General features: G+C 46.9%; 3 protein-coding genes across 3 annotated transcripts in view; 1 reads left to right on the top strand and 2 right to left on the bottom strand.

Moving 5' to 3' along the window:
• Positions 1-755, bottom strand: part of LOC106816916 (mucin-21-like) — a 13,966-nt gene extending 13,211 nt beyond the window's left edge. The window contains exon 1 of the mRNA XM_014821559.1: positions 637-755. Within this exon, the coding sequence (XP_014677045.1) occupies positions 637-755 (119 nt within the window). The remainder of the gene's footprint in view (positions 1-636) is intronic.
• Positions 756-1,054: 299 nt separating this feature from the next.
• LOC106816917 (adenosine receptor A2a-like) lies at positions 1,055-2,089 on the top strand. Its single transcript, XM_014821560.1, has one exon. The coding sequence runs from the start codon at positions 1,055-1,057 to the stop codon at positions 2,087-2,089; it is 1,035 nt and encodes a 344-aa protein (XP_014677046.1).
• A 1,989-nt stretch (positions 2,090-4,078) lies between these two features.
• Positions 4,079-10,877, bottom strand: LOC106816918. The gene is made up of 5 exons (XM_014821561.1): positions 9,450-10,877; positions 8,346-8,630; positions 6,618-6,812; positions 4,976-5,077; positions 4,079-4,228 (listed from the first exon to the last, which is right to left on the bottom strand). The coding sequence occupies exons 1-5, from the start codon at positions 10,875-10,877 to the stop codon at positions 4,079-4,081; spliced, it is 2,160 nt and encodes a 719-aa protein (XP_014677047.1).
• Positions 10,878-12,187: the final 1,310 nt, after the last annotated feature.

Consider the following 12,187-nt stretch of genomic DNA (forward strand, 5'->3'; position numbering starts at 1 on the left):
TTAGTGCGAGCGTGCAGGTGGGCGAGGACTGTGGTTGCCCCTTAGCCTGTGGTTGCGTGTTTGTAAGTCTACAGCCAGCGCACCTAGCGGAAGTGAACTGAAACGTGCATGGTAACAAACACACAAACACACAAACACACAAACCAACACTCAAAGACGCGCCGGTGAAAACATAACCTCCGCCAAGCCCCTGGCGTATAGGTAATAATATGGTATTATAAGCTCGTGATGAGATGTATACACTGTTCCGCCGTCCGTCACCGCGTCGGCGTGACGTCATTCGATGCGCGGCAGCGGTTGGCCGCGACAGGTGAGATTCGCTGCCTCTCCACCAGGTGCGCAATATAGGTGTTCGCACACGCAGCAGCAGAGGAGCGCGAGAGAGTGACATGGCTTCGCGATTCAGAGATGAAGATGCTATCGGGGAGGATGCGCCCCTCCCGACGCTGCTGCCGCCGCTGCTGCCGCGTTCGTTCCACGGTCGTGTTGTTCGTCGGTGTATCACCCGTGCTGTTCTCTGCTGAAAACCCCCTGCTGTTCTCCGGTCCGCTGAACCACCCATGTTATTTTCTGCTGAACGACTCGCGTTGTTCTCTGCTGAACCACCCGTGCTGTTCACTCATTTACGGAACATACCCGCAGAAGCACATAGCGTTGGGAACACCCAGCGTGCGTCCATGAGAACATCTGACATGAACGGCTGGTGTTCGTATTTCCTCTTCATCTTCTCCGGCGTTTACAGAGAGCGCGGACATGGTGCGCTATGATGCGCCGATTCACGCGAGAAACTACTGCGCATGCGTCGCTCGTCGCGCTGAGCCGACTGTCGGTGAGTACGTGACGTCAGAGGCACGTCGGCGGCGACGATCGTGGTGAGAAAGAGAGAGGATTTCTGAGCAGACGACGATAGAGAGGACACGCTGCATCTGACGCGTGGTGTTCACACACGCGAACGCACGTACACACGCACGCACACACACACACACACACACACACACACACACACACACACACACACACACACACGCACACACACACACACACACACACCACCATGAGAGTGAGACTTTTCGCCGACCCGTTCAGCGCACCTCGCAACACCTGCAGCAGCAGCGACGACGACGATGACGATGACACCGACCCGTGGGGCGCCGTCTCGGCGACGGCCTACGCCATCGTCATCATCGCCAACGTCGCGCTCAACCCGCTCGTCGTCGTCGCCGTCGCTCGCGTCGCCAAACTGCGTCGCAATCTCACCAACTGGTTCGTCGCCGGCCTGAGCGTCGCCAGCGTCGCCACGGCGACGTCGTTCGTCGTCGCGCTCGTCACGACGGCGTTTCTGCCCGACCCGCCCGAGAATCTCTGTCTCTTCCTGCTCGCCGACATCGCCGTTACGGGCGCCGCTTCCGTCAACATGCTACTGCTAGTCACGGCCGACCGATACGTCTCGATCGTGCATCCACTTCGCTACAGGCACGTTGTCACCGCCGCCAGAGCGAAGGTGGCCATCGGCGTCGCCTGGCTGCTGTCGGTCGTCGTCGGCTCGCTCGCATACGTCGGCGAACGCTGGGAGGTCGGTTCGTGCTGCCTCTTCGAGTTCGTCGTCGGCGAAGCGCTCGTACTGACCCTGGCGGCGCTTTTCGTCGTCTACGGTTCTCTGATGCTATTCATGTACGCGACGATCTTCCGAGCGGCGCGCGCGCACGCGCGCCGACGCACTTCCGGTGATTCCGTCGTCGCGCGGACCGACTTCCGGCGGAAGGTCAACTCGGCGACGACGTATTTCGTCGTCGTGATCGCGTACGTGTTGCTGTGCGCTCCGCTGAACGTGATAGCGGTGACCGTGTTGTACGCGGAGCTGGAGCCGCCGCTGAACACGCTGCGACGAGTCGGGTATCTACTTTTCTACACCGGACCCGCCGTGTATCCGCTCATCATCGCCGCCAGGATGCGCGACTATCGCCAGGCGTTCGTGCAGCTGCTGCCCGGGCTGACGTCGGCGACGGCGGCGGACGCTAACGGCGCCGACGGCGCGGAGACGTCGGCGAGTAATCGCGTGGAGCCGTCGCCCGTCGTCGATAGATTCTAGGCGATGTGTAATTTGTTGGAGTGGAGGGTGGTTGGGTGTGTGTGTTTGTGCCTGTGTTGGTTTGGATGTGGGTGGTTGTGTGTGTGGCGTGGCGTTGGTGTGTTGTGGTGTGTGTGCGTTGGTGTTGTGTGTGTGTGTGTGTAATCTGTCGTGTGTGCGGTGTTGTGGTGGGTGTGTGTAGTGTGTTTGTTGTGGTGTGTCTGTGCGTGAGTTAGTCTGTGTGTGGGTGATGTGTGTGTGTGTGTGTTGTGGTGCATGTCGGTGTGTTGTGTGTGTCTGAGTGTGTCGTGTGTGTGACTGGCACTGTGTGGGTTAGTGTGTGTGTGTGTGTGTGTGTGTGTGTGTGTGTGTTTTGCGTGTGTGCGTAGGTGCTGCGGAAGAGAGAGAAAAAGCACGGAGAGAGAGAAAGAGCGAGAGAGCGAGAGAGAGATAGAGTGAGAGTGCGTATGCGTGATGTGTGTCGTGCGTGTGCGCTGCGTGGTCGCGCGCCGCGCGGCGGGTGTGGCTGATTGTGTGGTGTATATAATATGGATGATTGAGTGTTGCGTTGCGTGGTTGTGTGTGGTGTGTGCGCGGTGATTTTGTGGTGGTGTGTGTGGAAAGAGAGGTGTTGTAGTGGATGGAGAGCCGAGACGAGAAGAGAGAGCGAAAGAAAAAAAAGAGAGAGAGCGAGAGAGAGAGAGAGAGCGCGCGAGAGAGAGAGAGAGAGAGAGCGAGAGAAAGCGAGAGAGAGAGTGCGTGCGTGTGTGTGTGTGCGCGCGTGTGTGTGACTCTGTGTGCGCGCGCGCGTGTGTGACTGGGTGTGTGTGCGCGTGTGAGTGGCTGTGTGTGTGTGCGCGCGTGTGTGTGTGTGTGCGCGCGCGTGTGTAGCTGTGTGTGTGCCCGTGGGTGTGTGAGCGCGTGTGTGTGAGAGCGCGCGCGTGTGTGTGAGAGCGCGCGCGTGTGTAGCTGTGTGTGTGTACGCGCGTGTGTGTAAGAGCGCGCGCGTGTGTGTGGCTGTGTGTGTGCGCGTGGGTGTGTGAGCGCGTGTGTGTGAAAGCGCGCGCGTGTGTGTGTTTGAGTGAATACGGGAATGCGAGTACATGTGTTTACATGAGTACTTCGCGAAGATGCATGGATACCCATCGCATACGAAGGGGAATGTTACATTCGTGATTAACCTTTACTCTAGTTATAATTAGTATACACCTGCACTTGACGCCCCGATAAAATATACTCGCCGGGTCGCTGTTTACTTAGCTTTCGTGGTTCCGTTCTACAATGTTGACTAAGCACTGACGTTGACGTTTACTTAAAGCCACAATATGCGCATCTACACGCTAATTTCGCCAGTACTAGACTAGCAATTATTTCGTGTCATGCATAATCATACTACCTTATGACAAAATAAACTCTAGTTCCTCCCATTTCACTGCGAGTTGTTTTATAAAAGGTCTTTGAAAATACTTCCAATGTTGTTCAAATTCTCCGATGTTGTTGACACTTTAGCGTTGCGCTGCCAACCAACCGTACGGCGGGTGTAGCAACATGTGACGTCACCTAATTGATTCGGGGCGAAATTGCTTGACAAACAATTCGGCGTTGGCGCCAGATTACCAGATTTCGCACCTTTTTCTTGTGGGTTTTAAGTAAACACGCAGTGAAATGGGAGCAACTAGAGTTTATTTTGTCATAATAATTACGTAAGGTAGTAATTACGTAAAGTAGTGTGGATATGCATGACACGAAGTATCTACTAGTCTATTACTGGAGAAATTAGCGTGTAGTGTGCGCATACTGTGGCTTTAATTATTTCCGTATAGTCAGGCGACAGTAGCCGACACTCAAACCGCTATATTTTTCTGTAGTATAGTCGAGCGGTACGCACAGCTTTAATTTCATAATTTTTCCTGTGGAGCCGAGAGCAGCTGCTTTTGGCTGTTGTTAATCAGTCGTCGTCCATAATTGCGAACAAAACCGTAAAAATCGTAAAACGCGAATACGAGTGACTTATATACGTACGGCTGTGTTTCTTCTGGGCGCGTCCTCTTCCGCCAAGTGGCGCCCTTCTGTGTGCCCACTGCCTTCGTCTTTCATTTTCCTCTCGATTTCTTGTTTACTGCCTTTCTCTTCTAGGTAGTCATTCGGTGTGAGTCCATCCTAATAGAATAGAGTATCGATTGTTCACGCGCCTACAACTGAGTTGTTTGCTCTATAAATCGAAATAATAAATCAATTATTCGATTATAATAAATCGATACTACAAATCAATAAATCTACTATATATATCGATGAACTGCAGCGATCGTCGGGTTTGAATGTACGTGAGCGGCTCTGACAATGAGTGATCGATCACTATCCAATAATTATAATCAATATACGCTTATACGCAATATATGCGCATACCGAGCATACCACTACTACGCATGCGCGGAGCTTTGCATGCAGTGTATTGGGGCTAATGATTATTTTTGGGGGCGCCGAGTTATACTTTATTACCTCAGAACTGAAAAATACTAGATAAATGGTTTGCGATCTGGTAAGTGAAGTCAACCGGTGACGACGTGGTGAAGTCAAAATTACGATTTTAGTAGTTTATGTGGGAACTTCGAAATAGCGCATTTTTTAAATATGGGATCTATGGTTGTGTGCGGCCCGCCCGTGGCCGCACGTTGCAAGCACGATACGCCGAGAAACAAAGTGCGTGCACGTGAACTTTATACGCCTGCATGCCCCTTATACCATATCAAACCAGACGTGAGCAAAAATAAATTGTAATCTTTCTTTCATTCATCACTGCCGATGGCACCTATTATGTACACCTGCACGCGTGGCTACGTTGCTTAGCAACGGCCTGACACGTCGCAGAACGTGCAGCGGCAGTCCATATCGTAGACGGGCACCCACCTGATCGTTTGTGACCGGACTGGCCCCAGCCTTGACGAGTATCTTGTAGATGTGGCCGCCGTCTCGCAGTGTGGCAGCGTAGTGCAGGGGCGTGCGTCCCTTCTATACGCCAGCGTGGGCCAAAATAAGGATAAAGTTATTCATTTCATAAGCTTATAAAGTTTTTCGTCGATACCTGTTTCAACTTCAGAAAGAGAGAGACAGAAAGAGAGAGCGAGAGATAGAGAGAAACGGAAAACGAAAGATAAAAAGAGATAGAGAGAGAAAGAGAGAGAGAGAGAGAGAAAGAGCGAGAAGAAGAATAGGAGAAGAGAGCTAAAGAGAAAGAGAGAGAAAGAGCTTCAGAAAGAGAGAGCCAGAAAGAGAGAGGGATAAAGAAAGGGAAAACGAAAGATAAATGAGATAATATATATCGATAATATATATAATATTTATATTATATATATATATATATAAGAGATAAGAGAGAGGGAGAGAGAGAGAGAGAGAGGAGAGAGCGCGCGCAGAAGCGAGAGAAGGAAGAGAAAGAAAGAGAGAGATGAGAGAGAGAAATGAGAGTGGAGCATATAAGAGAGATGAGAGCAATAAACGAGAGAGATGAGGATTAAAGAGAGAGAGAGAGAAAAAGAGATAAATGAGAGCGGAGAGAGAGAGAGAGATTTACAGAGAGAGAGAGAGAGAGAGAGAGGAGAGAGAGGCGGGGAGAGAGAAAAATGAGGAGGAGAGAGAGAGAGAGATAAAGAGAGAGAGGAGAAAAGAGAGGGGGCAGCGAGAAAAAGAGAGAGAGAAAGAGAAGAGAGAGAAAGGAGAAAGAAAGAGAGAGAGAAAAAGAGGATTAAGAGAGGAGAGAGAGAGAGATAGAGAGAGAGAGAGAGAAACAGAGAAAGAGAGAAAAAGAAGAGAGAGAGGCGAGAGAGAGAGTGCGAGAGAGAGAGAGGGAGAGAGAGCAGAGAGAGAGAAAGAGAGCGATGAGAGAGAGATAAAGAGAGAGAGAGAGAAGAGAAAGAAATAGAGAGAGCCGAGATTAGAGAGCGAGAGAGCGAGTAGAAAGAGAGAGAGAGAGGCAGCAGGGAGTAGAGAGAGGGGAAGAGAGCGAAAGAGAAAGAGAGCAGAGAGAGAAAGAGAGAGAGAGAGAGAGAAAGAGAGAGAGAGAGCAGAGAGAGAGTAGATAACGAGAGAGAGAGAGAGAGAGAGAGAGAGAGAGGAGAGAGAGAGAGAGAGAGAGAAAAGAGATAAAGAGAGAGAGAGAGATAGAGAGCGAGAGAGAGAGAGAGAGAGAGAGAGAGAAAGAGAGAGAGGAGATACAAGAGAGAGAGAGAGAGCGATAAAGAGGAGAGGCGAGAGAGAGAGAGAGAGAGAGAGGATTATAATGAGAGAGAGAGAGGAGAGATAGAGAGACGAGAGAGAGAGACGAGAGAGAGAGAGAGAGATAGGAGAGAGTGGAGAGAGAGAAAGAGAGAGAGAGAGAGTAGAGAGAGAGAGAGAGAAAGAGAAAGAGAAAAAAAAAAGAGAGAGAGAGAGAGAGGAGAGAGAAAGAGAAAGAGAGGAGAGAGAGAGAGAGAGAGAGAGAGGAGAAAAGAGAAAAAGAGAGAGAGAGAGAGAGAGAGAGCGCAGATAGCACGCGCGCGTACGTATAACAAACCTGATCGCGGCTGTCCAGCGAGCTATAACTGACGATGTATCGAACGATGGCCGTCTCACCGCGTAGTACGGCCACGTGCAGCGGGGTGGCTCCTGTCTCGTCATGCATCGCGAGCAGATGCTTGCGGTCCAGCAGCTGCTGTACTCCTCTCAGGTCACCTCGCTCGATAGCCGTGGTCAGTTGCGCGAATCGCTCCTGTAAGGGATTGACCGTGATGGTTGAAGATCGAGGACAAGATGTTGAGAAGATTGTACTGCTTCTAATTATTATAATTACGGGTTGAGGATGAGATGTTGAGAAGATAAGATAAGAGAAAATAAGAGATAACAAGATAAGATAAGTTAAGATAAGTTAAGATAAGTTAAGATAAGATGTTGTTAAGTTTCGACTGCTTCTAATTATTACAGAAGAGAGGCAATGCGTTTCGCATTTTTTTCACATAAAACTCTTCGCTGCCTCGTAGCTATGTCCTCTTTTTTTCTCAGATAAATATTTCAAAGAAAATGTGAATTTTTTAAGAGAATGTTTAATTAAATTATTTAAATTAATTACTTTAAATGCATATTTTTAACGAGAATATGATTAGTGTTAGCAGATAGTAGGCGTGCGCTCAGCCATGTCTGACGCTATAATCGACATCACGTTTCTAGAGGTTTGGAATGTTTTCTGGTCATTGGGAGTAACATTATTTATATATACCCACTCATAGGTATATGCTCACTGCAGGGGTTTATAAATTTAACAAATTATGTATGAGTATACTTCGTTTTGAATCTATCAAACACTATGGTAGCATGTGCGACACTAGCGCCGACCAACGGTAACGAAAAATATACCCAAATTAGAATTTCGAAAAGACCGGACTCTTTATTACATAAGAGAAGCAATATATTTTAATTTTTTTATGGAAATGTACTCATGGGTCTGTCGTCTCAATTTTAAATATATATAAATCCAGCATAATATTGCTCCATTTGGTAGATAATAGGCATATTGAGCCAAGAGATATGTCTGACGCTACAATCTGTCGAAGGTTTAAAAGGTTTAGGAAAATTTGCCGCCTTATAATTAACGAAGTCACTTATTAGGAGCAACATTTTTGAAATCGAGCTACTCCGGCCTGTGTGCTTACTACTGGTGCATAATTCCGACAAAATCATATATGTAGGGCCGTAACTAACGGGAAATGGCAGCATGGCAGAATGCAGCAACGAGAAACTGTCCGCGGTCAACTGTCCAGAATACAAAGCGCGCACAGTTTTGCCCCCTCCAGGCAAAATAAGTCGGCAACGTGCCCTATACATCTTTCGCCCGAAGTCGCTTGACCATTGCGCATGCAAATGCTTTCCAAGAATTGCGACTTCTTAAGGGTTACGATGTATTCACGTTAATTTACGTGATATTCCTTGACACATCGGACAGACCAGGCTAGTCTGCATGTAGGTGCTATAGGTGAGTAGAGTGCAACTATACGCGAGCGAGTAGCGCCGTGCCTACTACCCCCACAGTGCAGCAGTCACCGCGCTGTATGCGCAGTAAGTTATTAATGAGTTTAGTCATAATTACTCGATAATATAATTATCTGTAAGACGCGTAGAGCTGGATCGATGTTCGAGGGGAGGAGGAGGGGGAAGAGGAGGAGGAGGAGGAGGATGGGGAAAAGGAGGAGGAGGAGGAGGAGGAGGAGGAAAGGAGGAGGAGGAGGAAAGGGGGAGGGGCGAGGCTCACCCGGCTTGCGTCACTGACCACCTCTCCGTACGTCGTCGCGATGACGTCATCGACGTGAAGGTCATTCCTCGCCGTCTCGGCAATGACCTTACGCTGCAGGTCAAGGTCGCGATCCTCGTTGACCTCGTTCTCCACGTCATGGTCATGATTTTCGTTGACCTTCTGCTCCACGTCAAGGCGACGATCTTCGCTGACCTTGTGTTCTACGTCAAGGTCGCGATCTGCAGCGCTAATAGCCGACAGCTCGTTCGGGTGTTGTCGGTAGTACTCGGCTTCGTGGCCCCGCTGATCGCAGGGATTGGAGAGAGAAGCACAGAATGAACGCCGACGTGCGTATGGACACGTTAGAACAGTCAATGTCAACACTGATCGTAGAGACAGGAGAGAAACGCAGAACGAGCGACGAGCGACTTGTGTATTGACGAGCGTTACACAGAAACCGTGTTAGAACCTCGCTTTTTTATTTTATTATCTCTTTCGTTCTCCTGCCGCGTTGCCACGGAAACGTCGAAGGGAAATACATATACGATACATGTATCAAATACATTCAAATTCGTGCAGCATGTGAGAGTATACGCTCTTAGCAAAAAACGTCGAAAAAATTGGAATGTAATGCCCGCGGGTTATTGCCTTGTTGTTCGGGTAACATTGATTTCTTTATCAGTTCATACAACACCATGTCCGCCACGCATTCAAACTAATTGTCGAATGTATATACGATACATGTATAAAATATATTAAAAATTGTGCAGCATGTGCGAGTGTACGCTATTAGAAAAACATGCCAGCTTCACGAAAGCCATCATTATAATCATCATCATCATCATCATCATCATCATCATCATCATAATCATAATCATCATCATCATCATCATCATCATCATCATAATCATAAACATTATCACCATCATCATATTTTTTATTATATTTATCATCTATCTGGACGTCGGCTACCACGGATCGCCACTGTGTTCTATCGTTCGTCATCTGTGAGAGACTGTCAGCAGTATGTCCCCCTCCAACAGTCCTCACCAGACTGTCTATATACTTTTGCCGTGGTCTCCCTCTTGGTCTTCTACCTTCGATCATGCCGGTCACACATACACTCTCCAACTGCTGCTCTCTCATGATATGACCAAAGAAGCGAAGCTGTCTCTGCTTCATCTGTCTCACCAATTCCCTGGATGTGTCCATCATCTTTAGAATCTTGTCATTAGTTTTCCACTGAGTCCAGGACACCTTCAACACTCGTCTCCAAATCCACATTTCCACAGCTTTAATTTTTTTCTCCATCTCTACGCTCACGGTCCAAGATTCACACCCATAGAGCAACGTAGACCACACATAGCATTTAACATATCTCTTTCTTATACTAATTGATATTTTCGAGTTTGTTACCATCTTCTTTATCTTACTGAAAGCACTCTTTGCTATTGCTATTCTTCGCTTTATCTCCTCTTCACACGTTCCGTTTTTCGTTACTAAACATTCCAAGTAGTCAAATTTATTGACCTGCGTTACCTCGTCTCCCTCTATTGTAATGCATATAGGGATTTGTGCTCGCCTTGATATTACCATTACTTCTGTTTTTCCCTTGTTTACTCTTAGCCCTTTCTCTATACTTTCCTCCACCACTTTTTCAACCAATCCTTGTAGTCTTTCTTGCGAGTCTGCCACCAGCACCGTGTCATCCGCATATCTGATATTGTTTACATTTCTTCCTCCTACTTTCACTCCATCCATGCCGTCAATTATTCTAAAAATAATTTCGCTGTACAAATTGAACAGATCTGGTGACATAACGCAACCCTGTCTGACTCCTCTCTCTATACTTTGCCATTCCGATTCTTCTTCACCGACTCTCACTGCCGCCTTCTGTCTCCAATACAAGTTCTTAATTATCCTCAGATCTCTTCCATCAATCTGCAGCTCCTCCAGCATCTCCATCAAATCTTCATGCCTCACCTTATCGAACGCCTTGTCATATTTAATGAAACAACAGTACAGATCTTTCCCTACTTCCAACATTCTCTCCGCCAGCGTCCTCAGAACGAAAACAGCATTTGCAGTACTCTTTCCCTTAACAAATCCATATTGTTCATTAGAAATTTCTGGGCTTAGCTTATACCTTACTCTAGCAATAACTACTCTTAAGATTATCTCAGTTACATGACTCATAATGCTAATCATACGGTGTTTGTTACACTCTAGAGTACCTTGAATCTTTGCTATTGGTATAAATATGGATTTATACATCTGCTCCTCTATAACACCGGTTTCATATATGCTATTTGCTAAAGTTGTTATCTTGTCAACTGCAAAATCTCCCAACGCCTCCAACATCTCAATCGCTATGCCATCTACTCCAACAGCTTTTCCTGCTTTCATTCTCTTCATAGCAGCTACAATTTCCTCTTTTAAAATTGTTGGTCCCTCCTCATTATATACAAGATCCACCATTTCTGCTCTGTCATCACTGAAAATCTCTCTTATGTACTCACTCCACAGTTCTATGACCGCCCCAGATTCCATTGCCACTGTCCCGTCCTCTCTCATTATGGCTACGCTAGTATAATATTTCTTTTTGTCTGTTACTTCGAAAACTTTTTCGTACATCATTTTCTGGTCTCTTCCCTCCAATTCCTCAATCTCGCTGCAGTGATTGTCCATCCATACCTCTTTGGCTCGGTTACATTCCTGATGTATTCTTTTGTTTACCGCTCTATACGTCTCATTATTCCTATTCCTGCAATTCCTTCTTTCATCTATAAGACGGAGAATGTCTTCAGTCATCCATGGTTTTACGGCTCTTCTCTCTATTTGAGGGATATATTCATTTCCAGCTGCAATAGCTTCTTGTAACCTCTTCCATTGTTGACCTGCTGTAGCTTCCTCCAACTCATTTGTCAGTTCTTCATATTTATTTCTCACTTTGATGTTATATTCATTCCTGAATTCATCTTCCCTTAGCAGCTCCAGATGTCTTTTGGGTTTGTTTTGCTTCTTCGTTAGTCTCTTCATCCTTACTCTAATGCATATTACCACAGGAACATGGTCACTGTAACAGGCGGCTACTGGATAAGTTTTCGCTTGGAGCACTGCTGGTCTGAATCTTTTATTGATGGTTATATAATCAATCTGATTCCTAAATCTATCGCCTGGACTTTTCCACGTCCATAAATGTCGTGCGTGGTGAGTGAACCATGTATTTAGAATAACTTGTCCTTCGTCTTGACACCATTCTACGAATTGTTCGCCCCTCTTATTTCTGACTCCTAAGCCATATGCTCCTACAATATTCTCTACACCTTCTCTTTCTCTTCCAACTTTTGCATTAAAATCCCCCATTATCAGAGTAATACCAGGTTTTTCACATTGCTTTTTTGCTTTCATAACATCTTTATAAAATGCTTTAACTTCTTCGTATTCGCGTATTTTATCTCTTTTAGGTGCAGGGGCATAAACTTGTATAATGCATATATTAAATGGGTTACCTCTAATCTTTACCATCAACACTCTATCTGACACAGGGTAGTAACTCAACAGACATTCTGCTACCGACTTCTTCATCATCACGCCCACCCCATTTTCTTTTGGTTTATCTCCTGAGTATATAAAACATTCACCGTCATTCATCGGATGAATACCATTGCCTGGCCATCTAACCTCGCTCAAGCCCATCACATCCAAGCGTATTCTGTCCATCTCTTTCTTTGCGTTTGCCATTTTTTCAGGCTTCTCACGGTTCAGATTGTTGACATTCCAGGTTGCTATCCTCAACCTATCAGAGTGGCGAACAGTCGCTTGCCGACGGACATAGGTCACCTGTTGCTCATGAATAT

Source organism: Priapulus caudatus, unplaced genomic scaffold, assembly GCF_000485595.1.
Source record: "Priapulus caudatus unplaced genomic scaffold, Priapulus_caudatus-5.0.1 Scaffold1531, whole genome shotgun sequence".
Classification (NCBI taxonomy): Eukaryota; Metazoa; Priapulida; class Priapulimorpha; order Priapulimorphida; family Priapulidae; genus Priapulus; species Priapulus caudatus.

Bases quoted from the DNA above. Each gene is read 5' to 3' on its own strand.
- LOC106816917 (XM_014821560.1), top strand. From the start codon at position 1,055: ATGAGAGTGAGACTTTTCGCCGACCCGTTCAGCGCACCTCGCAACACC.
- LOC106816918 (XM_014821561.1), bottom strand. From the start codon at position 10,877: ATGGAATCTGGGGCGGTCATAGAACTGTGGAGTGAGTACATAAGAGAG. The intron at 8,631-9,449 runs GTATGTGTGACC...CCCTGCGATCAG, and splicing joins GAGAGCAGCAGTTGGAGAGT to CGGGGCCACGAAGCCGAGTA. The intron at 4,229-4,975 runs GTGGGTGCCCGT...CTATTCTATTAG, and splicing joins GTCCGGTCACAAACGATCAG to GATGGACTCACACCGAATGA.